This window comes from Harpia harpyja, chromosome 2 (genome assembly GCF_026419915.1).
Source record: "Harpia harpyja isolate bHarHar1 chromosome 2, bHarHar1 primary haplotype, whole genome shotgun sequence".
Classification (NCBI taxonomy): Eukaryota; Metazoa; Chordata; class Aves; order Accipitriformes; family Accipitridae; genus Harpia; species Harpia harpyja.
In genome coordinates, this window is record NC_068941.1 from 78,151,486 (window position 1) to 78,178,562 (window position 27,077).

Genomic DNA, 27,077 nt, shown 5'->3' on the forward strand with positions numbered 1-27,077 from the left:
CTTTTTTTTTAGGGGTAGTCTGGCTGATATCCGCTGACGATATGGAAGTATACAGTGTGGAAAGCAGTATGAAAGACAGAGGAAAATAAATGTCATTGTATAGGGGCCTGAGGATATAAAATCACTTTACACCCCAATGCAGACTTACACTTTGTAGGAAACAGAAAGAAACACCTCCCTTTATGCAATGATTTAGGACGTGGAGATTTCCAGTGCAAAGCAGTGACTTTAGCAGAGACTGTCAGTACACCCGTGCTGCAGGCAAAGGCTGCCAGCAATTCAAGGGCCATGCTCGCATGTGTGTTATTAGATCAACCACCAATTCGGATCCAGCCGGACTGTGGAGCCAGCTGCTACGTAACCCCTCAACACTGAAAGAAGCAACATGAGACTGGAAAAGTGGTCACACACTGGTGATGCATAATAAAGCTATTCAGAAGCCAGAAGGCAAATGTGGGCTGTCAAGAAGAAACCTTGACACATGCACATGCCATTTGCTTTGGAGCAAGCTTAAACGTGACCTCTGTACAACCCCACCGCATCCTCAGCCTGGAGGGGGAACAGTGCTCACACACTTATGATCCCTCTCCCCACATGTAAAAAAATGGATGTCCAGAAAGCAAGATGAATCAACAAACTGAGTATCAATACAATTGGCAAAATTACTGACCGCACATTTCAACCAGGCTTCGTCATACTACTGTAAAGGCTGGAAATTGGGCATTAGTACTTGCCACGCACTTGTTAAGAAAGCCTTTATATAAACTCAGAATCGCTAAGGCACTAAAGAGAAATCACCGTTTATTGCCAGCAGCTGAGGACCTGGATGGACCTTGGATTTATTCAGGACAAAAGCGCTGACTATATGGGATGTTAAGACCATACTGAGCTGTGCAGGAGGGAAATACTAGCCTGAACATAGACAAGTAGAAGCTGAGAAGAATTCTTCATTTGACCTCAGCTCCATATTCTAAGGTTCTTAATTTCTCAGCTTGTCAGCTGGACCCTACAAAACCGGGAGCCAAATAACATGAAAGAAGTCTAACAACTTCTCTTTTCAGCTTCTGAGAACATCTGACAAAAGACAGCATACCAGCCAGACAGACACCAAACTCAGCTTTTTGGAACAGAGTAACCCTGTCAGTCCCACCACGAGGTGGGGAACATGGCTGCACGACAGGCTGTTGGTATAGTCCTACCAACCACCACGCAATTACAGCACACGCCTCTGGGACACCGGTGCTACCAGGAAAAAAAAACAAAAGGAACTGCCCAAGAAATCAAGAGCCAGAGTCAGACATGGTGGGAGGCCCAGCAACCCAAGCAATCCTACGAAGGGCTGAACTGGTAACCCAGAGCTGAACTGGTAACCCACCAGCTCCTACTGCAGTGCTGAACAGTTGAGGGCAAGGAGGAAACGCTAGTGGAAGTGATTACCAGCTGGAGGATGAGTATAAGCACAAGCGAAGCTTTTCCTTAGGGTGATCCTGAAGAGTGACTTGAGCAGGTTTAAGACAGAACAAAAGAAGGTACACGCTTTGCACACTGTCCTCCAGGGAGTGGAGGTACATCTGACACAGCCTAAGAGTGTGTCTGCTGACTCAGGGGTGAATGCCTAATTAAAGATATCTCTGAAAAAGTGCTTAGTAAGTAGAGTATAGTGACTATGGACAGATCACAGCCTCAGAAAGCACAGCCTGATGATGGGAAAGGGATCTGGACAGACTTGCTCGCATTTAAAGACTGAATCAGCGCATACCATGGCTCCACACTTTGATCTGAAGATTGTCCGGAGAGAGTTTACACAGGAACCTCACCAGGAACTGAGTTACCATTTCACAAAACACAACACATCTGACTTCTGCTTAGATAACTCGATAACCCCTTTACCTAAGCAACAGCAAGGTAAAGATGGCAATGAAGAGGACCAAATGGAAACAGTAAGAAACCAACAAAGTATATCGACTGAACAGAGAACCCAGTTGATTCTTGCATCTCTCCGATGGCAACGTCAGCCTGCAGCAGAACCCAGGCATAAGTTTAAGTCTCAGTTCTTGCCATTGTATTTAGAATCATAGAATCATTTAGGTTGGAAAAGACTTTAAGATCACCGAGTAACCGTTAACCTACCACTGCCAAGTCCACCACTAAACCATGTCCCTAAGCGCCACGTCTACATTCTATTAACATTTGAGGTATTAAGTAAAACTGAAAAGACTGGAGCACAGAACACACCACGGAAAGGACAGATAGCTGGAAGGAGTTACACCCAAACTCTGTGGAAGACAGGAGTGGAAATAAACTCCAGACTCCATGGAAATAACAGAAGATCTAACGACATAATTCAAAAGTGAAAAAGAATGAGCCAGAAACAAAACCACGGTATTTCTGTATCATTCAGATTTTATAACAAAAGATTATTACATGGCCAGCTGGATGCATCACTCATACAAAACAATGGAGTTGACTCATATTAAGCAAAGGGTCTAGGTGGACCAAGAAAAGAAATGGGCTTTAATTAATACTAGGGAACACTTTCATGCATATTACATGAGAAAGCCAAACCTGAATTTTAAGCAGCATGGGACCCTCAGTCAGAGGTGTTTATTGTAACTGTGCTCAAAGAGTGTCTGTACTCCCCAGCAAAGACAAAATTACCTTCCTCTTCCAGGAGTTAATAAGCTCATCCAGGTATGTGACATGACAGTGGGGACAAGACAAGACAGCACAGTGAGAAAAGTGTGGGCAACACCATTTCCACTGGAACAATATTCTCTAAGGGCCTGAGCACTGCATCTAACAAAAACAAGAGAAGACTTGGTACTTACTGGCCTAATTCCTTTCCCATGTGTTTGTGCACAGAACATTAATGAGCATGGTTAGGAAAGAAAATAAGCTGGTCCCTAGCTATCAGCACAGGGAGGTTGTTTATGGACACGTATAGCATAGAAACGGGAAATGAAAAACCTGAGGCCAGAAGAGTGAGCGTGTTATGAAAAATGGTGGGACAATATCCTATCAAATCTGTGGCATGAGTAATTTAATAGCTTTCTTATAAGAAGGTACAAAGATCATCAGTATCTAGTAAAGATAGAAAAGAGGGCATATAGCTTCACAATGATCATAGAAAGAATCTGGTAAAGCAGTTCAATCCTACTGTAAACCTGATCTGAGCTCATCCAGTTTAAATGCAAATTCCAGTTAAAGGCAGTCAGGAACAGCTCATTCTGGCAGCTTAGACATGAAGAAAGCTTTGAAATGTGGTGATGTGCATTGTTATAAAGGTATACTATAAATGAACTGAGAAGGAAATTACTTCAACTAAAACTTTTCTGTGATACCATTTGCAAATGTGAAATAAATCATTAACAATAATGCACCCAGGGGAAATGGGAATGGCAACTACAGTGTCCTGCAAGACACGACCAACACAAAAAAGAGGCTGCAAACATTTCTTTATCTTTATTCCTTATGCAATCACATATGATGACCAAAAGTATTCCACAACCGCAGTGTGCCCAGGTGGCCAAGAAGGCCAATCGCATCCTGGCCTGTATCAGGAACAGTGTGGCCAGCAGGAACAGGGAGGTGGTTGTCCCCCTGTACTCGGCACTGGTGAGGCCGCACCTCGAGTACTGTGTTCAGTTTTGGGCCCCTCACTACAGGAAAGACATTGAGGTGCTGGAGCGTGTCCAGAGAAGGGCAACCAAGGTGGTGAAGGGTCTAGAGAGCAAGTCTTAATGAGAAGCAGCTGAGGGAACTGGGGCTGTTTAGCCTGGAGAAAAGGAGGCTGAGGGGAGACCTTATTGCTCTCTACAACTACCTGAAAGGAGGTTGTAGTGAGGTGGGTGCTGGTCTCTTCTATCAAGTAACTAGTGATAGGACGAGAGGAAATGGCCTCAAGTTGTGCCAGGGGAGGTTTAGGTTGGATATTAGGAAAAATTTCTTTACTGAAAGGGTTGTCAGGTATTGGAACAGGCTACCCAGGGAAGTGGTGGAGTCGCCATCCCTGGAGGTATATAAAGACGTGTGGGTGGCGTTTAAGGACATGGCTTCGTGGTGGACTTGGAAGTGTTAGGTTAACGGTTGGACTCAATGATCCTAAGGGTCTTTTCCAACTTAAATGATTCTGTGATTCTATGTCCAGAAGACTCTTCTGTTCTGGTCACTCATGATCAAACTAGAACATGAACCTTACAGCAGATGCATGGGAGAAATACTGATATAGCTCACTAGAATTAAACTTTAGCTCAAAATGAAACTGATGGAACCTTTCTTATATGCAATAGAGTGAAATGAAACCTTGGAGGAATACGATTACAATTTCAAAGGATATCTGAGGCACAGGTACTGAGGTGAGGCAAAAAAGCTACTTAAACACAAGGACAGAGGCTGGCAATGAACACTGGGACGGTGGAACAGCCTTTCAAATTGAACTAGTGGGTTAAAGAAACCTAAATGCTAGTAAATAGCTTTTGCTAAGTTTCTGAAAGGGTTAGTATTTTACAATTGCCTGCACGGTAAGAGTGGCTGCACTGAATAATCAAACAGGCCCCTTTACTTGTTCGTTACAGAAGAACTTGTTGAGATCTGTTCAAACTGAACCTATTAGCCAGCTCTGAATGAAAAAACTGAATTTTTGTGGAGTTTATTTTTGTGGCTTTTAAAAATTTTCTGCAAGGAAAAAGCTCCAAGGCTAATACTATCTTAAGATTATCTTTGAAGAAGAACAGAGAATAACAACTGCTTTTCAGTGTAAGAAGAAAAAGCAAGATGAAATAAAGATTCATTAAGTACCCATCTGGCACATGAGCCCCTTGCTTTTTTTCATGGCATTAGTCCCACTGCTCATTTTAGAACCTTTAAGACTGGCACTCTTTTGGCTGTTTTTCAAAGAATGATTAATGTAATTGGTGATATATCACCTCAAAAATCCTTTTGATTTCAGGATAATTTTTTTCTTCTCCAAGGACTCTGTCTCCATTCAGCATTTTCTAATAAATATCTAAAAGTATACCTGACAGGCAGCCAGATAAAGGGAGGCTGTCAAATCACTTCTCCACAATAGGAAACCCATTTATATGAAACACTCCTACAGGGTGACTGTGTACATTGCAGGAAAGGGTTGGAGGAAGATGACCTATCCTTTTGATTTATGTCTACAGGGGTTCTGGCATCTTGCTGGACACTTGTTGTGGTTAAGTAATTATTAAATTGTCCCTATTCCAAGAAAAACAAAACGTATACTCAATTTTACTGTGAAAATCATGCAAAATAGCTGTGTGCTGTTTGTATTTGATTTTGTTGGATTGCACAGTGCACTGAAATCACCGACTGTCAGATGTAATATGACAACCAAATGCTGGGAGGCTAGAAGTATTCTGTCACTGTCATGCTGTGGATAATTTATGCCAGTAATCCTCAGGCGCATCTGAGCAGCGGGACACACCGGATGTTATCCTACTGCCTCAGTGGAAAATGTACTTCAAGGCAACTTGGTGATACTGCAATGATGGGATCCCAGGTGTTAAACCACCAGCAGCACTTTGAGGCATGCACAGAGCATTGGCTGTTATTCCTCCAAACCCATCATCTAGCACTGCTTCTTGCCTCTCAAGAGCAGGGAAATACCCTAAAAGTATCTGGAGAAAGCAGGCTAAAAGACAGAAGCCTTCGCAGTAAGCAGATTCAAGAGGGGAGAACCAGTATGACTCTATTTCAAACACGGTGATCTCCTCCTCTGCTGCTGACCCAGGCAAAGCTTCCCTACCTGCTAGCACTGTATTCATGCTAGCAAGCACAGACTAATGCACCCGGGCAAGCGGTGTTTCAGTTCTGCAGCAGGACTCTGAGCTGCCCTTAAGCTCACATCCTTTATCTGCAACTTTTACTTTGCTGGCAGTCTGAAGGAGCTGTATGCACAGGCTAAAGCAAGAGAGGATTTGTGCTTTCTAAGCCTGACAGAAAGTCTGCTACACCAGATGTAGGCAAGGGAATGTATACAGAAAAAGAGAATTACTAAAAGACTGCATGCTTAGTGATTCGCTTCATTCAAGTATATGCAAGGTCCAACTTTGTCCCTCAATTTTAAGACCTGTTCCAAAGCCCACTGAGTCCAGGAAAACTCTCTGGGCTTTAATGTGTTTTAATAACTGGAGACTTCATTTAAACTAAAACATTTAAACAGTATGTCTCTAAATAAAATGAATTTTATACTCTTTGTTCATGGCCTGATGAACAACAAAACTGATACAAGATTTGGCCTGAGCAAATATGCAGGTCTATTTACAGATTTACAAAGGAAACCTTGCACAGCACCTGCCCACACATAATTCTGGCTCCTGGCACTACTTTAAGGAGTATTGAATTCCTTCCCACCCACACATCTTTACATAAGTAAAAGCTTAAACATCAATTCAGACTAAACATTTTTGAATGCAGAATCCCCTGAGTGCCACAAAAAGAAACAGTGGTGTAAATGAAACTTTAATTTCCATCACACTCAATAACTGATGTGCTAAAAACATAGCTTTTAAAACAGTGCAGAGTTTATTTAAAGTTATTGATTCCCACTTCCAGTAAATTCCTATGTTCCAGCAGCACACTGTGTTTCCACTGGAGGCTGAGACCACCACTGGATGTTATTCAGCAAGTGGCAAAAAGTTTCTGTCCTGAACGGCTGGCAAACAGAAGTGCCATACAACATGACTTCCAACTTGCCATGTGAAAAAGGGCAACCTGGAGCAGAATTTCCTAGTTTCTGGTGGGCCGCAGGGATTTCTTCTGCTGGGCTATGAAAAGTGGCTAGGGAAGTTAGCTCAGTATTTGTGTCACTGAGCAATGTAATTATGTACGGGTTTTATAGAGATTGGCATCATCAGCTACAAATTTTTAGGATGCCATTGATTCAGGGTAGGTTGAAAATCACCGTGTAGGAGCATGAATGGAAGGGAAAATTAGATCTTGGCCACTGTTGCTGATGTCCAGCCTGGTATAAAAAGAAAGATAATATGACAGTCTCTGATCATATCTAGTAATAATGAGGGACTAACAAAGAGGCATCTAATACAGAAGGTTCCAAAAACCAGCTAATGATCAATTCCATTAGTTCAACATGACTTCAGGAGAAGTTTTTAAACAGTCAGACTGGGGTCTGAGCTTGCCCCAGTGCTCAAAGGTCAAAGAGCTGATGGTTTTGTCCTTCCCTTCTGATTCCACCTGGTCTTTTGCAGGACAGCAGCAGTCTGTCATCTTTTTCACAAATTACGAAGTGCTACCATCTTAAAATAGCACCACTTGTAACCTGTAATGGGATAATGCAAGACAACGAGAAGCTTGGGACATTTCCCGGCTGATCTCAGACTGGCACCGACACCAGAAAGGGACGTGAAAACCACCACTGCCTGACAGCAGCAACAGAATTGCAGAAAAACTGTCAAAAATCAGCTTCCGTCACTGTGGAAAAACCAGCTCAGCTTGGTGACTTCACCGAGATGAAAGTGTCTGCAGCGTTACGGGCAGGTCAGAGGGGAGGGCCACGTTCAGACTGCACTTTGCCAGGCTCAACATGGCAAGACCGTGCTCCAGACCAGCCAGCTCTAACTGTGTCAACTTCCACAGTAATTCCCACTGTATCTCAGAGAAATATTTTTGTTACACAAAACCCAAACTGAACTACTGCAAAAAACAATGTTGACCTCCTGGACCTAATTCATACTTCACACCATTTCACTCACTGCAGCTGTACCAACTTTAAGGGAATTTACACATTAGTGTATGAGAAAGGAGAAGTAGGTCAGTTGTCTTTAGAAAAACAACTTGAATCTTCAGAGCCAATTTATTAAACTGAACCTACATAAATATGAAAGAACGAGGATCTCAACTGGCTTCAGTTTATGAAGCTAGCACCTGAAGTCTACATTTCAAAGGCATGTGCATTTTGCATAATCTTCCTGCCTCTCATCAACCCCTTCCCTTGTAATTTATGCTATATGCATCTTGAATTAAAGAAAAATAATCATTTTCAGGCACTGTTAACCATAAAATGGATTCTTCAGGTTTCACTGCATATTAATAAGACCACTTTTGCATCCATTCAAATCTATACATAATTATTTTACAGCATCCCTTTTAGTTGAATTTTGCTACAGTAAATATAACAACTCTGGATATGAATGTTTCTAGCATAAACATTCCCTTCCAATAATGATTTCAGCATATCTCATTACATTAGGTAGAATTAAAATTGGAAAAAAAAATAATCTTGCTCAGGTCACAAACCAAAAGCTGGAGGTGCTTAGGGAGAAACTACGATTAAGGTATCGTTCATAATACATGTTTGTTGGGGTTTTTTTACTTTGTTCTGCAGTACATAGCATTATTCAGCATTACTCACCATCAAATAAAGGTTATTACGAAAGGCTGGCCAAGAGTTTGATCTGACAAATTAGTTCTTATCTTATCTTAGCCACTAGTAAGATGCTAGTGGCTTATATATCTCTTAGAACGGGGCATAAATGTGGTAACAGAGTAACACGCTAAAATGAAGCAGAACATCAGTTGTCCAGTTGTTCTGCCCCCATAATCTGCATCTGTACTTCTTGCTTCAGCCAATGAACATGGGTGTCCACGGATTGTCCTTAGCACCATGCACAAAATTTTCCACAAATGAATAAAAATATGGATAATTTATCAATATTAGGGCTAAGACCATGTTCGCCTTTCAACAGGCTAAACCATGATTTGCTTACGGTTCTTTAAAAGAAATACTGAAAATGTTTCCTTCAAATCTACTGTAAAGTCAGTAACAGAGAAGCATTGAAACTTGTTCATAGTTTATTCTATAACAAGACAGCTGCTCCCAACTGGAGGAATTGAATTACAGATCTCAATCACTACCTTTGCTATAAACACTTTCAAGAACATGCACTTCTACTTGTTCTGCAGGGAATTTCCTACCCAGAGACTGAGCACAGAAGGGCACTAAAGACTTTATAAAAAAAGGAAGTATTCTTCCTTCATTTTTCAGCTATCAAGAGGGAGCCTTCTCGTAAGGCTTTCTCCAGGAAAAGCAGATCATTAAAATTGTAAGAAACTGGCTGGGACCTGTGGGCTTGGCCAGGCCAACCTCCAACACAATGCAGGTCAACCTTTGACATTAAGATTAAGTTGCTCAGGCGTTTGCCGCTTGAATTTTGAAAATCACTGAAGACTGTGATTGCACAGCCTTTGCAAGTGATCTGTTCCTGGGCTTATTTCACCATAGGGATTTTTTTGCCCTCTCTTCTGCAAGTTGAACCCAATTCCTTCAACCAGAGCGGAGGTGAGAGGAATAATCATTTCCCTGGACCTGCAGGCTCCTTACCCCTGTAACCACTTCTGTTAGTGCTTATCACAAATATATTCTCTCTTATATATATTTATAGATCTAAATTAACACTCACCAGCCACTGCTGAGGTATTTCTGGCAGAGGCATTTGAGGAGGTGCCGGCAAACTGTTGGCGACTTCTTGCTTCTGTACATGTTCTTTTATTTCAAAACCTGTGGAAGAGCAACAGACATCACTTAACACTTCAGTAGATGCAAACGGGACATTTTTTCCACATGTGGACACCATGTCTGACTGTCACACCAAAATCTGGCACACAGGGCTGCTCACAGCCTACCTCCCAAGCATGGTTACTGAGGCAGGACTGGAAGAATGCTGGGAATTCAGGAATTTAATCAAGCAGAACAAACACATACTTACTCTATATGATAATGACATATGCGCTATTTGGATCAACAAATACCAGACATAGAAAAAATTTACAGGAAATCATTCTGAACTGCCTATCCATCTGGAACTGAAAGACTTAAACAGCTAAAATTCAAACATGTTGCCAGGCATCTACCATACAGATAAAACCATTTATAGGGGGAGGATACCACACTTGTGAACATCTCAATGGCACCGTACAGTGAATAAAACACGCTCTGCCTATGGGCAGTATGTGGCTGGCTGACGTTTACCAGCAGAGACGACCAACAGTTGTTCCCATGGCACATTTTGGATGGGCAAGGCCATCGTGCAGAAACGAGTCCAAAACCACCTTTCATGCCAAAAGAGTGGGGAAGAGGGCAGCAGAAGAGACCCTGCCCAACTCCCTTCCTGGCAGCAACGGTGACAGCTCTTTGGCCAAGCCCACAGCAACCGCGTTCCCTGGGCTCCCTGCTGCCACCACCATCCCCGATCACGGAGCCGTGGCACGAGTCTGCACAAGTCCTGGGAGATGCAGGATGCTGCGACACTCCAACCCGGAGCACACTGCTGCTGGGGGGACGTTGCCCCAACCAACTCACCATGAACAGAACCGCGCACTGAGCGTGTTTTCCCACCACTTCCTTCTTCCTCTCTTTTTTTTTAAATAGTCCCATAGTTTTACAGGTGCATTTGAAAAGGGAAAAGGAGCAGAATGTAAAAGCTGCTTTGAGGGTCCTTTGTATCGCTACAGCATCTCCCTCCCAGGGGAAAAGAGGAGTGACCCACTCGTTCTGAGTTTTTGGCACAATAATTTAAATCACACTTGAACTCACTTCACAGGAACATGATATCGTTTATTTTTCTAAATATCAAAAGGGAGATTACGGTGCATCTCCTCAATGTTCTGGCAAAAATTCAGTCAATGGATTGTACCCTGCTTACCCCTAGACTGAATTTAGCTTCTAGTGTTTAGTTTAGTTTTTAAAATATATATTTACATAGTCAAATGGATGTCTTTTGGTCAAGATCATATAATTCTCAAAAAGTAATCAATGATGAAATGTTTCTTGTCATAATACCCCAGTCCCACTGGCTGTGAAGTCATGGATTGAAAAACAACACTGATAAAATAAACTGGCTGGGAGGACCACAGATTCTTCTTTCTTCCTACAAATCAAGTGGGGGATTAGTCTTGGGAAACATTCCAGTTGTTGGGGTTTTTTTCACAAAAAGTTATACACTTTCACTTGTTCCTCTTTATGTAGGATGAATCCATATTATGACTGCTATCCATATCCAAGTCTCCCATGCTTTCTGTAACAACCAGAAGTCAACTATGAAGGGCTTTTTACTGAAAAAAAAAAAAAAAAAAAGTATAACAAGTGAATGCTATTGACTCTGTAAAACTAGTTTTTCCCCAGTTTTAAACTATGTGTATTTAAGCAAGAACCTGCTCTAAAATTTATTTTCTTCTACCATTTTACACAGCAAAGTGAGCATTATAGGTTTACAGCATCAGGTCCCTTTAAGGAAAACAGGCAATGTTGACAGTCATATTAAATGACTAAATCCAGTAACAGTTCTTACTCCAAAATAAACTGTTTGTGTCTTTGTTTTTTAGAAGAAAGTCTGAGTTTCAGAAGGAAATGCCAAGTGTTTTCTTCAGACCTACAATCCATTGGGCATGCCAAGGCTCAGGAAGAAAAATAAAGTTTATAGTTTTGCCAGCTATTCAGAGTAACCACTGGTCTGGAACGTGGGGCAGGTCAAGGCCAGGCAGCTATGACCTGAAGAACACATCTGCCCAGCCCAGTTCTCTCTGCCTGATAGATATTAAATGAAGAAAACAGTGTGTATTTGGAAGATGGAACAAAACAAGGGCAAAGATTTCTAAAGAATTCCCCAAGTAAGAACTTAGTGAGTTTAAAGTGTTTTACTAAAAGCCAACCAGCCCATTATAATAATTTCCACACCTTTACAAAGAAAACCATAATTGTCCATTTCCAGATGTTATAAAGAACCCAGCCAGTTCCCAGTTGCCCAGATCCTTCATCGCCATTCCCCATTGTTCTTAAATGGCTTGCTCCAGCATTCGAAATATCCTGTTGGATTCACACAGTTGATTTTTGCAAATGTATATAAAGAGTGTGAACTCAGCGTAGTACTGAGGCCTCTTAAACTGTGCCAGTGACCCAAGAGCTCTCGTGGAGTTATGTGGGTGGAGTAAAACAACATTTTGAAAAACAGACTCCAAATGACAGTTCAGCTTAGTTACAGAGTACTGTGGGCTTATGCATCTTTTATTGCTATTAATTTTAATGAAGAGATGAATAGTTTCAAAGGGATGGGAGTACTGAATGTTATAACTGATAAAAAAAGCAGCAGGGTCAGCTCCAGTAAAGAACATGACTCCCCGGGTAGTTTCACACACACTTGAAGCCAGTGCGGGATGGCAGAGCTCCCAGGGAGGCAGCTCCTCTCCTTCCCTGCCTTGTTCGTGTCCCTGTACCAGCCTCTCCTTTGTGCCAGCGTAAGCATGTGTGTGGCCTCAGGTTGAACCAGACCGGGGAAGTGACACTGGTTAGGACTAAACCAGCAAAAAACCCCCAAATAGTTCCTGTGCTAGCAGAAAGGAAGATGCATTACATGATGAGCAGGAATGAGTAGCCCGGGGAGAGAAACAGGATGCTTTTTTTAAAGGCCATGCTGGCTTAAACTCTATTTAAACTGCAGTTCCATAAACTAGAGTTTATAGACATATAAAGCATAGTCCTATGACCTCTTGCTTAACTGAACCATGGGATTTCCTTGAATTAATTCTTGTTTGAACGAGAGCATATCTTTTAGCAAAATATTCCATCTTGATAAAATGCCAGCAATGGCACGCAGATCTTACGAAGTTCTTCCATTAGTTCATAGCTTCGATGCTCAAAACATGTGCGTTATTTCCACTTTGAAACAAACATTCAGCCATTGCATTTACTGTTGTGTAAGTCTAAGAGCTCATTCTCAGTCCTTCCTTTTCTACATTAAGATTAATTATGACACCTCATTTTGGATAATTTGAAGACATATTTCCGGATCCCTTAATCACTTTTACAACTTTTCTTTGAAATGTCTAAATTTTACTTCCTTGAATGTAGGCACTACAAGTGGGTAAAATGTTCCAGTAACAACTGCACTGAGCTAAGCCCTACCACTTAATATATGGATCTCGTGCTAATGGATGGAGCCTGTAATAGGATGTAATGGATCTTGTTACAGATCCCGTAATAGGCTTTAAAGCCTAAATGGGAAGTGCTGAAAGGTAGAAAGCTATGGTCCTTGGGTCTTTTTATCCTTGGCACATCAAGAGTCATAAATTAAACACGCCTAGGAAGGTGCTCCAGTATGGAGAAATCAATATCCATATGGTTAAAATCTCTCACCTGTCAAAACCAAGGTGGAGGGTGATGATTTTGAACTGTCTGTTGGTAACAGGTCTTTGCCCGTGCTAACTCCCAAATCATGCCTAGGAACTGATGGAAGAGATGAGTCAGCTCAGGCCAAACCCATGCCAAGGACCACTCCATAATTTAACAGCATAAATAATTGAGTTCTAGGGTCCAGAAACATACCCAGCACTGTTTAATTTACTAGTAGAGCTGTAGCTTTTGTGTCCTGAAACACTATCCACAATCCAGAAGGAAAGGATATGACAACCCTTCCCTGTGTTTGCAAAGTTGGCAACAGAACGTAATCTGACTTCTTGAGGAAGTCAAACATTTTTCTTAATAAATCTAGCTGAAAAGATTACAAGAACATGCAGTGTCAGATCAGCACTGTTGAGGTTATTTTGAACTCCTGTAAAATACAGCTATTTCTAAATATATCAAATTGCAGGTTCTCACCTACAGATTTTGGTTTTGGTAAGTTTGGAGTATTTTGATCAGCTTTTGGAGCATGAAGCCTCCTTCCAAAATATGTGAAATTGGTAACTGCCTCCTTCTGTCAGCAGTAGAGTAAAAATAGCAATGGGTCTTTAAGAATGTCAAAATGGAAAGAAGACAATCATTTTTTTCAAGTTGATCTCCTTGGACTTGAATCCTGTGGCAAAAATGATTTCTTTACTGAAGGGGGGGAAGCACTGCATCAAACAAGACCATATTTTTTTAGCACTGGAGAAGAAACAAATCATGAGAAATGCAGCTGCTCACAATGTGGCATTTTTCTTCAACACACTGGTATTTTTCTAAAATCTAAACACTGAGGGTTTACACTGACAGTATTTCTGTCAAATGCGGGAGTGACAGAGGTCTTATAGCCCAGATGGCACTTCACACAGAAAGGTGCTGTAAGAAAATATGAGAGTACTGTTAGAAAAAATATTGAGGAATATTCTTCGTATAAGCTCTGTGGAAAGGTTGCTGTACACAGTGAATCATTTATATTGCATTCAGTTCCATAATCTTGATGGAGACAAAAGCGACTGTGCAATCAAAATGGCTTTAGATAAGAAGAAAAGTGGAAAGTGAATATAACTTTTAATTGCAAAATGCAAACCAAACATGCTGACAGCCATTTCCTAGCTCTGGCTCAGCACTGCTGTACCAGCCGTGCACCAGAGTCAACCTCAATATCAAGCCTTTTGATGGATTTGGGTCATTTGACAGAGATGCAGCATGCAGCACCCACGCATCTATAAAATGGTGCTGTGGCCAGCACTCCCTCATACAGTATTACTTTTCCATTAAAACTCATAAATAGCATTGCTGCCACAAATAAAATGAAGTAACCACTCTCCCAGCAGAAGAGAAAACATTCTATCTAGCACGTAATTTTGTGGCTGGATTCACCCACATGCACCCAAGATACTTCCAGTATGCCTTTTGCTATATTTTACTGCTGAACATGAAGGAGAGCATTCAGGAAAGTTACACTTTGGTTTCACCCTGTCTTTCTGTCTTCCTTCAATTTAGGGCTTGTCTTTAGCTCTTAAAGCCATTTCACTGAGCACAGACTTATTCTGTGCATTCTGCAAGTGAGAAAACCCACCCCTGACACTGACCTTTTGATGACTGTATCCTCAGGAGAATGTTAGTTATTACTGCCTTCTTCTCCCTGACAGTGGAAGTTAGATATTCATGGTCCAGAAGTTCAAGAAACAGGCGCAGCTCAACTATTAACTCTTCCATGGCTGAAAGACAAAAAAAGAGAAAAAAATTAAAGTTTGGTAAAGCTTCTAGACACATTGATATTTTCATCAATCTTTAGGGAAAGTCTCTCTTTCCCTCATCTTATTTCTTCTGTTTGCTGGGGTAAAAAATCACAGGTATTCCTTTTTTACAGTGATTGTCTTTCTTACAATTTCCAAAGACAAGCTCCCAACTTGTCGTGTAATTTCTTATTTACTCGCCAGATTCCTGATGATGCACTTCATATTTCATCCTATTTCTATTTTTCCAGATCTCAAGGCTTTCCAATTCACTCTAGAAAAAATGACACTCCTTTTCTGTATTCCCAATGCTTCTCAATTTTTTTATCAACAAACTTTATAAGCACATTTCCACTTTTTACCTTTCAAATTACCTCTGAAGTCTTGCATTGTCTTAATACCTGCAGAAGCTCAGACCATACATACAAACACATTTGTTACAGCCTAATCATATGATACCTATTCAGCAGGTTTATGAGAAGCCCATGATATTGAACGTCATTTTCGTGCTTCAATTTTCTCATAATTCTGAGATTCTCTGGTTCCTTCGCTTAAGTGAACTCACTATTTTTAGTTTTGGTTTCATCTTGGATAGAATAGTTCACATTTTCATACTTTCTGCATCTAATGACATTATCCTCATTAAAAGACAAGGAGAAACATCCATTTCATTTCAGGGCCACACCTAGGATTAATCTCAGTCCTATCCTCATTCCAAAATGTCTCTACTTAAATTTTTCTCTACTTAATCACATTTGTTTTTATAGTATTTTCACGGCCTAACAGGGCGACCGCTGCTAAGCCTCTTCAGACCTCTAAAAAGTACATTCTTTGCTGCTTAATCCCTTACCAGCTCTTCCCTACTCCTAAAACCTTTTCTGAGACAGTCATTTACCCAAGTGAACCTGGAATCCCTTTTTTCCATTTCTGAGAATGTGTCTGGATGTTTAAACAACCCTTGGTCAAGATGCATTTGTTTTATCCTACACTTGAAAACTGCACCATGCAGGGAAACGTGCAGATGTCAGCTACACCCCTACAAGGTGTTGGCCCCTTCTTGTCTCCAGGGGGTGCAGGTTCACCCATTTATTTGCAGACTGTACCTGCAAGTAGGCTCAGGCTGCTCTGGCAAACCTACCATACTCCTAGCAGGCACAGAAGACATGCCAGTCTACCATACCAAGGCACGATAACGTCTTAACAAAGAAATCCCTGAAGAAGTACGCTTTGGCAAATATTTTCTGAAAGACACCATTAATTTGCACATATACATTCATTCTGCCCAAGTTTTTTCTTGGTGAATATGTTCTTCTATTCAACTGTCCAGTAGTACTGCCATTATGTAAACTGTCCACACTTTCAGGAAATATGTTTCTCAAAGATTTTTACAATACACAGGCAGAAAGAGGGTGTCCAAAATGACAGCAAAACTGTCTACATCACTTCACAATGTAGCTCATGAAAAACATCCCATGACTACAGGTCTTTTTTTTTGCCATCACGCTTGTAGCCATCTAAGCCGTCTAGAAGTCCGTCAGAAATCCAAAGTATTTCACAACAACCCTATTACTTCCAGTGTTGTTCACATTATGGAACAACAACATATACACCTACAGCATACAGCTTTCTGAAGTGAAAAGGTATATGTTCTGATTTGCGAAGCGGTAAGTGATCACAAGACTCAAGGAGGAAAAAAGAAAGAGGACCTATGACCTAAAAAAAATAGTAATACCCAAATAATCAGCTCTCTGTTGTTTTTTTATTAAATGGTACACTTTAGAAATAAGGTGTATATTCCATTAAGTGTATAGTGGTCTCTTGCTTTGAAGTATGCTTTGAATATAAGCTGTATTACTATTGTTGTTATGAGCTTTATTTTAGTTATGGAATATATGAATCTTTTAATATTTACTTATTTATTATAATACATGCATTTCAAAAGCTATCATTACCAACCATAGAATCTAGGCAGTCTTGTGAAATCTAACCCGTATACAGTACAAGAAATGTGTATTTTTCAAGTAGTTCTACAGCCATATAAATTACTGTCAGTAATTGCACATATTACTGCACTAAAATTTCTTTGCAATGGCATGTTTTCTGGATTCTTTAAGGCAAAGGACTGTAAATAGGCTGAAAGGGAGCTCTCCCTTCTCCTCTTCACCAGCGAATATCGTGTGCCATTTCTTTGCTGAGAACCTTCACTTCTGGGAAGGAAGAGGGAAAAGGGTGAAAGCATCAGATACCATTGATGTGCATGGTGTGCATATCTATTTTCAGTTATTAAAAATTCTAAGATCCTTGTACTCGGGAGCTTATAATCTAACATAAACAGATAGATTGTAAAATGAGAAATGAAAACAGAGCAAGCGGGAGTCGTGAAGCAAAGAGACAGGGAAGCAAGAGAAGAGGAGATAGGAAACCGCTGCTGGAGAGACTCCTGGGAGCTGGCATCAGCCCAAATCTCTCCTGAGGCCTCATGCCATAAATGTGTGGCCTTCCTCTATGTCTTTGGAGGAAATCTGCATTGCAGTCACTGGTGACCACAGTCCATTGACCTACGATGACCAAGCCACCTAAGTTACTGGAAGCAGTTTAACTGCCCCCAGCAGAAGATTTAAAAAAAAAGCCTTGGTTAGGACCAACAAAGGATGACACGATGAAGCTGATACCAGTAAGACAATGCTTAAAAAATCTCAAAACCACTGCCTTAGTAACACATTCACCGTAACCGTGTTTACATTTGGCCTGGTGTCCAGCACTGTGGTTCAAATATCTAATAGTCTATCATAAAGGAATACAGAGCGTGCCAAGACTTCTCTTCCTGCCTTTGCAAACTTAAAGGTATATGACACTGACTTCAAGCAAGCAGTCGTAAATGCTAGTTTAAAATTTTAGTATGACAACAGAATAAAATTGTTAGCAGCTGTTGTAAAATGCTAGGCATGAAGACTTCAGACATTGCTTCTCTTATTTTTCTACCAGGATTAACTTGGGGTTGTATTTTCTTTTGTGGGATTTAACAGCATCACAAACATCAATGTGTAAAGGAAGGAAGTTCTGAATTTCACTTTATATATATACGCAGTGATGTCAAACATCCAAAAAGAAAGAAGGGAAACACTGTTCCCAGCTAGTAAGAAACACTCTTTCCACCTATCTTAAAAGTGCACGTTGCTTTTTTAATACTTTTGCTGCTTAAGCAGAGAACAGAAATACTGCCATGGAGTGCATTTGAAGTATTTAAAATAAGGAACTGGAAACTCTTTTTTCTAAGATGGCAACAAATAAACTTGTATGTACTCAGGAAAAAAGAAGTTTACCTGTTGTCAATCATTGGCTTATTTTCTGGATTAGAGAATCTTCTTTTCTCCTTCCTAGAAATGTAATGATGTGCTCACAAAAGTAATGGATCTGAATAATAGAAAATCCACATAACGCATATTTTCAGTAAGCAATCATTACTTCTGAAATGGAGACTAAAAATGAGAGGGTGATGCAAGTCTCAAAGAAAAACATACTCCTCCAGTGAGAGATTACCCTTGGAAATCTGACATCACCACAAAATAAGAATAATAATCAGAAGGCTCTCAAAAAGGGGCCAATTTATTTGACAGTTTTGGCTGTATTCTCATTGCCAAAGGAATTACTTCTAAGTGGCAGGTGGTGAAAGGCAGGGTGGAGCCCAGGGATGGTAATCACAACAGTAAGCAGATTTTAGCTCCACCGAGGAGCAAAATCACATTCCATATTAAATGATGAGAAGTCCATTCTATGCTCAATAGGAATTATAGGCCCCTAATGGGCTGCTGCAATTGCCATGTACAAATAAAAAAACAATGATACATCCAGAAGGGTTTCCAAGACTGGCTCTCAAGAGTTTTAAAGTTTTTCAAATGACAGCACATAAAAACTATATACACAAGCCAGCCACGGAATACACCAAGGTAAAAATAATCAGAGGAAGGCAATTACATCATACTGTAGTTTTTGTTCCAAACCAGAACTAAAACCAACTGGGATTGAAAGAGTATGATGATGCAATTATTCCAAATCTGCATTTATGGGTACTAGCCTATAACCATTTTTTAAAGAATATGAAGTTTTCACTTCCAATTGATTAAAAAAAAAATCATACAAGCAGTACTATATCACATACATTATTTCAAGGTTGCTTAAACCAGAAGAAAAGACAAGGATGAGCTCATTAAAAGAATGGTCAGACTGTTTTTTGGTCACTCACAGCAACTACAGTATCTCTTAACCTTGCCATACCACAAATGACCCAACAGTGTTTTCCAGTTGACTAATATATGCTGAAGGACTTAAAGAAAAAAAACCCCACCAAATCCAGGAAGGATGACAAGTATTTTTATTGATTATTGTCTTGTCCATACAATACAAACCCCACACAAAGTAAATGCACTTCCATGCTTGCGTGTCTATTATAAATGCACGTATATAAATATGCCAGTATACAAATCTATCATAGAAATATGAACTAAAATTGAACTTCAAGTTTTTAGAAGATCCTCTTGATTCGTTCCTTGCGCATTGCTGAATCTAATTTCTCTGGTCTTAAATCTTCTATTCTCTGCTTAGTTTGTCATTTACAGATGTTAAAGGCCAGAACAGACCATGTCAATGAGATCCACTAGAAGAAATCACCTGATCTGACTTTCTGTACAATACAGGCCAGAGACTTTCATCTAGCTACTCCTCTGTTAGTGGAGAGACTTGTATTTACCTAAAGCACACCTTCCAGGAAAGCCAAAAATCTATGTCAGCATTTTGAGCCCTACTTTCATGGGGGGGAGATCCCATTTAACTTCCTGAAACAAATTTGATTGGATTTATGGATAACATTGATGCCAATCTTCAACCTATATATGAAAATCAGGCATTGAGAATAGGTGTGCTTCAATCCAACGTGCACACACACACACAAAAGCACTACATTTAGTAACCACTAAGAGATTTTCAAAGTGGGTGTCTCAGCGTTAACCTTGCCTTTACGGTCGTTTATTGCAAGGCTATAGAAAAAGAAATACATACCTAATCCTATAATAGTATTTATTCTCTGAAAAATGTTCATGCTGCAGTTCTGTACTACATAAAGAAGATGTTCTCTAACTCGTACACCACATGGGCCAATTTCAATGCATCTGTGTTCTCACCTCTTAAAAATCTAAGCCTCCATATTGTGTTAGCAGTATGATACTTTGGGACTTCCTCCAGAAAAAAGTTAAAGCTGGTGATGGCTGGCTGGCTGAATGATTAAAAATGATTCTCTTTCAAAATCTGATTAAAGCCCACTAAGATCCAATCTGTAAAAACTTCTTGAAACATACAGACTCTCCCACCCTGCCAAAAAAGCCTCGTTGGCATTTCGGTACACAAGCAACAGTGGAGAAACCAGACATATGATCTAGTTTTGAATCAAAACCAGAGTGTGAACTGCCTGTTTATACCCATTTCTATTAAAATAGTGTCATCATCCTTAGTTTTGGATGTCATCATTTGAATATTTTATTAAAAAGCTCATAACAGAATATTGCTGGGGAAACCATGTCTGTTTTTCATAAAGATAAAAATATCAGAAACACTGTGAAGAATATAGAGCCACAAGGAGACAAAAATCTTCATGAAGAAAAACACAAAATCACTTTGACTCGCTTCCACTCAATCCTATAATGCAGTTACAAAAATCCAGTAATTAATGAAAAAGTTCCTTTCATGACTACATTGCCATTATCCAGGAAAAGAATTTCACACAGAAATACACAAATTCTGGAAGCAGGCAGTGATAGCGCATTTAGCACTAGAAAAAATTTTTACTTTTTTCAATATGCTACCAGAAACTAGATGACATATTTGAAAACTGTATCAAAATCCTATCCACCAAGAACTGAAAAGGCATGCTGTTCAAAGAACACAGAATGAAAAGACAAGACTTTTCACTAGGAGAGTTTTCTCTTGGTTGCATTGACCCTTCTTTGTTGCCCTAATAATAATAGTGGACAAGGTGTGATGAACTCTACCTGTTAAGTATGCTAAAAACCTGCTCCAGAAAGTAGAGATGATCATCTTGGGGGTACATGGCATTACGGGAAAGAACGGTAAAAGTGTATGGAAAAGGGTGAACCCTAAATAGTAGCTGAAGCCCTAAAGATGAAGAATTAGCACGGAGCAAGTAAAACACATAAAAGGATTGTCATCAGAGTGTTTTAATGTAAAAATAATGACATTTAAGTCTCTCTAAAAGCTCATAGCAATCATCTTTTGTTTAAAAATTGGAGCTCGCCCTACTGTCACAAACTCTCTTTCCAGGCAGCTTGGGGCAAGAGAGGCAAAACACAGCTACTACAAACTCCTCCTGTCTCATGCATATTTATGATCAACCTCAATGAGTGTCAAGGGATCATTTCAGCCACAACCCACATGTATTCCTCTTTTTCTTTCTTCCCTCTGCTTCAGTTTTCAAGGAATTGGCTTTTACAAAATCAGCTTTCCAAAAAAGCTATCAGAGCTCCAAATGCTGCTGTTGCAATAGTTGGGTGATAAAACAAGAGGTGGGAAAGCACTAAGGAATGTTTGGACAAGAAACAAGCTGCCAAAAATCTTACTCAGTCAGCTACAGCCATGCAATGAGTGACAGCAATGCAGGAGTGTAATCCATTAGCATAAGGTAGATGGATAAAGAGTTTATTTTTTAAAGTCCAGACCACTGTTTAAGCACTGCCACAGACTTTGGAGAGGAATGCCTCCTTTTAAGCAAGTTCACAGACTCATAGAAAAAAAGAAAAAAATAAAAAAAGAAAGAAAAAAAGGCAGAAAAAAGGAAGAAAAAAGAGATGAAAGAGAAAAAATAAAAAAGAAAAAATAATGAAAAAGAAGAAAGAAAAAAGAAAGAAGAAAGAAAGAAAGAAGAAACAGAAGAACAAAGAAGGAAGAAAAGAAAAAGAAAAATGAAAAAAATTAGTATTACAGGCATTTATTTTTATTTAAGTACTAATTATCTACATTGAACTCATAATATGTTAGCCAAAAAAACCCCCAAACCCTCCTGATAACTAACTACAGAAACTTACAGTGGACTTTATCGAGTGGCTGAAGACTTTCTCTAAAAGTATATTTTCCACATGAGGCTTCTTTTGTTCCCCAAATAAATGTAACATACCTTGTAAAGCAAATGAACATGGATCTCACTCCAACTGCACGCCCAGCAGGCTGGGCAAGAGTCTCGCCCTCCCGCCTCTGTGCTCACTGTGGGCATTCAGGTTGAGTTTTCTTTTCAGACTCCCATTACCCTACTAGGGCAGAAAATAGAAATTTCTTGCATTTAACCATCTCCAAATGTATCAGCTGACATCATCTCGTCAGGACAAGACATTCCAGGTCTTGCTCGCTGGCTCCTGCATTAACTCAGCTCCTCCGTTACTCCAAACCACAAAAGATAAGCAGCCACTACAGAATTAATAAACGGGCTCCGATTTCACAAAAGAAAAGCAGTTCCCTCATGATGCAAAAAGGAGACAGAAAATCTGTGGTAGGAAGTGAAAGTCTGCCCCAGACCCCAAGTCCCAGGGGGAGATGGGGCTCAGTTAAGGCTGCGACACATGGAAGCAGATAACCGGCGGTAGTAAAAAGAAAGAGAAGCTTTGCAGTACACCTTGTGAGTTCTTCACTCAGGTCCTCAGCTGCACACAGATCCCTTTTAGGTTAGGATTTCTTTCAAAGTTATGAATAATTACATATCCAGCAGAAATGTGAGACAGTAAATTCATGAAGTTAATGGAATGGAGAAACAGAATAGCAAAACAATGACAAAGAAATACAAATATGGCAATGGTAGGAACTGCATATTATCATTTGGTATTTTGTGTATTCAGCAATACAATTTTTATTATACATGTCAAATACCAAGCTTAAAAATTGTTCAAGAAGTCCTGCATCTGATCATGTCAGCCATATGTGCAGTACAATCCAAGAATAGTTTGCACTCTGTGAATCTGGTGCTCTAGCCTTCTAGTTTGCAGCTAATTTAAAGCCAGAAATGAGATAATACTGCTTTTTCTATGAACAGATCCAGAAGTCCTCACATTTATATGTGAAGATAGAAAAAAAGAAATTTTTTTTGTATCCTACAACACTTTTTTATACCACAGTTCTCACTGCTGGGTCCATTATGCAACGAGTAACTTCTACCATACATTGCTTATTGTCTTATGCTCTTCCCAAGCAGAGAGGCATGTTCTGCTTTTTCTGTCAGGCTTTTGGAAATTTCTTTAAATAGATGTACACATTGATACAGATTTATGTTAAGAAAATAAGATCAAAGATACATACTTTACACTGATAGAGAGTAGAATGGTGAGAGCTGAAATCTCTCTTCGTGGAAAATACATCATTTCCCACCTTACACCAGTGCCCCAAGAAACTTCTGTCTCCTTTAGTGTTACCCCTTCTTCTTATTTTGGAGAATTTCATTATGTGAGAGGTAGATCATAGTCAAGAGAAAAAAAAAATATTAGAGCTTAAGGTAGCTTTGAAACTCAAGCCCCATAGGTAAAAAAACATTAATGTAAAAATGGAAATCTTATTTAAAAAAAGAAAAAAACTCTGTAGAGAATGCTCCACAAATTTTCAACAAATCCTTCATAGTAAAAAATACTTAAACTCTGTGAATATCATGTATCTATATATAGATATATAGATACATATATATCAGTTATTTAATATCTTGTTGCTCTGTTCCTTATCCAGGGGTGGCTCTGGGCCTTAGGGACTTCACATTCTTTTATGTGTTCCATGAAATGCAGAAATATTAGTTTTCTTAGGAGCTTTTTGATGGCATTCACCCTTGGATTATCCAAGTGATTCACAAATGAAGTTTGCTACAAAGCACAATTGCACAGGCAGTACCACCTCATTTTAGATAAGGAACTAAGATAAAGAAAGAGTAGAGATGGAAGGAGCTCCTGATTCTGGATGTGTTTGAAATTAACCAATTTTTCAAAGTGCTCAGAACCACGCAGAACTTGACTTCTGCAAGTACAGCTCTCCTGGACACCAGCTGATCAGGAGTGCTCTGCACTTTTGTCAGGTGGCTCACAGGACCTTGATTTCCACGCTTAGGGAATGAGGAATATGTGGTCACTGTCAGCCTCCTGGGAAGTCAAGTCTAAGACGCTGGGCTCATCATGCAACTCTGAAGACAGAGGATCCAGTGCTCTAAGGCAATGCTAGACTGCCAGAAAAACGAGAGTATCCTTTCTCTGCTGCAATTCTTTGCTTCATTCAAAAATCTGGAGGACACCTAAACAGGTGCCCTAAAACCAACACCTTCTCCCACTATGCAAGTTGACTCACTCCTAGACCTCTGTTCTGAATAAGGATGTAAATGCAACTGAAATTCCATAAAATCCCACCATTGTGATAAATATCACCATAAAACTTCTCAGTCAATTAGTATGTACCCTTAGACATATTTTCCAGGTCAGAAAGAAAGCGAGCTTTGCTACATCGCCAACACAGACATTTAGAGACCAAAGGGAGAAGCAGTTGCAAATGTATGGGACCTTAAGGGAGAATACCTGCAATAAGCATCTTCTTTCATAACACTGGCCCTCCCACACAAGCACCCATCCAAACCAGCTTTTTACAGTCTGATGCTCAAAAAGGAACGTCTTAGACATGTTGTCCCAGGACGTTCATGGTTTTATGGAGAACTGAAAATCAACATGTTGAAACCAGTTCATAAACCAAGACACAGTCAAGATGATAATAGTAAATGAAGTGTTCACAAAGAAGCATATATAATGTAATAATAATGATAATGATAATAATACAGTATTTGGTATGTAGCCCCTTGCACTGTAATTGTGTGGTACCAGTGGAGAAACTTTTCTGTACCAGATCTGAAACCAGTCTGCAGTGGAAAATAGAAAGCAGGGTTTGAGGCAGTGGGCAGGTAATGAAAATGAGGACCTACTGTTTGGTGACACACAGGTAGGGCTGGCGGCAGAGCCTATATGCTAAATCCATCAGTGGGTGACAGGGAACAGCTCTCCTCCTAAGCTATGCCTTCAAAGCGCTTTCTCCAGCATGCACACACACAAGTTATATCATTTTGCTGAACTTCTTTGGTGCACCATTCACTTGGACCTGTCTCTGACACACATGATTTGTAACTACGAAATATATTCTCTATTGAAAACAGCAATATATCCATTGCAACAGTGGATTCAGCTAGCTGTAGGAAAGTTGTAATTCTAAAATGGGGAATTTCAATTCCCTTTACCTCTTGTAGCCCTCAAGTTAATTCTCTGAAACACATCAATGTCTCTCTGATTTCTCCTCTTTCTGGTTCTCCTTCATGATTACTACGTAGACAGGAAAATTAAATAAACTTTTAATTTTATAGTTTCTGACCAAAAGAAAGGTCAAGCTCAGCCACCCAGAGGCAAATTATTCCTTTCAGTTCCTTCACTCAGCCCACCTCTACAGCATGCAAAACACGACTGACCAAAGGTTCCCTATGTAACTCTGGCAGTCGGTGCTGGGAGCCTGGATTTGGTCCAGGTGCCTCTGGGCTTGGACAGAGACTGCTCCAAAGGAAGGCCACAGCAAACACACTAAGTAGAGGTAAGGGATCAGCCAAGAGTGGAATTCGCACTTGCTAACGGAGCTCCACAGAGCAACTTTCAAGGCCCCTTTTTTGCTTCCATAACTGTGTTTATAAGTGAAGGTTACACTTTCTCTCTAAAAGCAGATAAAGTTAGCAAGTACCTTTTAGAAATCTGTGAAAATTTAAGTCCCAGAAACTAAGTTATATTTCCTTAAAATAGGAGAATTAGAAGCCAAAAAAGTGCATTTTTTACATACTTGTTAGAAAAGAAGATGTGCTAAAGAATACACTAGTAATAAGCTGGTTCAATAAGTTAACAGAAATTTTGCCAGTTGAGCTAAGGACTCTGCTGGAATTCAAAATGCTATTTTGTCACAAAATCTCATACCGCTGCCTTTAAAAACATGCAGAAACTTCCTCATTTAAATATTCTAGCACAATGCTGGAGGTGCCTATGAGAGTTTTAAAGAAATGCAGCTGTATGCAGGTAAGGTTCACTGCCCTGGCAAAACACGGGCAGTTATTATCATGACAGGACCTGAAACCGAGCATGCTGTAGAGGAAGGATCACAAACGCTCTGGAACAATTTTCATGAATGGATTTCAACCCCACAAATCTGATGTAAGAAGTTGTCACCATGTCACCAACAGCCACCCAGTGAACCATATGAAATACACTAAGTGCAAAGCCAAGTATTTTCAATAACCAGAGTACTGATACATGGTGGGTTTTGTCTCCAGCACTGATCAGGCTGAAAACAAGGTATCAGACCATTATATTTCAAAAGACTTGAGCATTTCATGGCATGAAAACCATCAACTCCTTCTTTAAAAATCAGTAACTCATACATCATTTTAATTACTGACTGTATAGTGTGCCATAAGATGGACAGAAACACTGAAATTAGTGAAGATACTTCTTCATGGTAGCCTTCAAAATGCACAGTCAGATCCCTGAAACATTAAATACTGGATACTGCACAAGCTTTCAAACAAAACTCCATCTTTCTCATACTACCAACAGTTATTCTGAAGACTTATGATGAACTGGATCTGCAGAAAGATGAAGTGCAAGGCTGGACACTGAAGTGGACCACAGTGCTCTTAGTTCTGTTTGCTGTTTCTTTAGAGTACAAAATTCTAGCAGGAAACTTTGCCTGAAAAAATGCAGATTCTGACAAATTTATTTAACTACTGTTTCTGGGTTTGTTTGTTTGTTTGTTTGTTTTTTAATATACAATCTACCTGAATACAAAACTTGGACTTAAAATTGAATTTCCCTCATCAAACAAAATAAACACTAATCTCAATTCTAAGGATACAGATTAAAATAAAAAAATAAGCAAATTCCCCTCACAACAAAATAGAACAAAAAAACCTTACTAAAAACTTTGGGTCCTTATCTGGTGTAGTTCTCATGGTTTCAGTGATGCTCAACTAATTCATTGCAACCTAGGATATACAGCTAATACTTGTATGTGACAGAGACTTAATTTTAATTATAGTTGTG

General features: G+C 39.8%; 1 protein-coding gene across 2 annotated transcripts in view; it reads right to left on the reverse strand.

Annotated features, from left to right (window-relative positions):
- Nucleotides 1-27,077, reverse strand: part of AFAP1 (actin filament associated protein 1) — a 119,583-nt gene that overhangs the window by 50,720 nt on the left and 41,786 nt on the right. For both annotated transcript variants that reach the window (XM_052780560.1, XM_052780559.1), the window contains exons 2-3: nt 14,791-14,919; nt 9,444-9,541 (exon numbers count right to left, since the gene is read on the reverse strand). In XM_052780560.1, coding sequence (XP_052636520.1) covers nt 9,444-9,541; nt 14,791-14,917 — 225 coding nt within the window. In that variant the 5' untranslated portion in view covers nt 14,918-14,919. The remainder of the gene's footprint in view (nt 1-9,443; nt 9,542-14,790; nt 14,920-27,077) is intronic.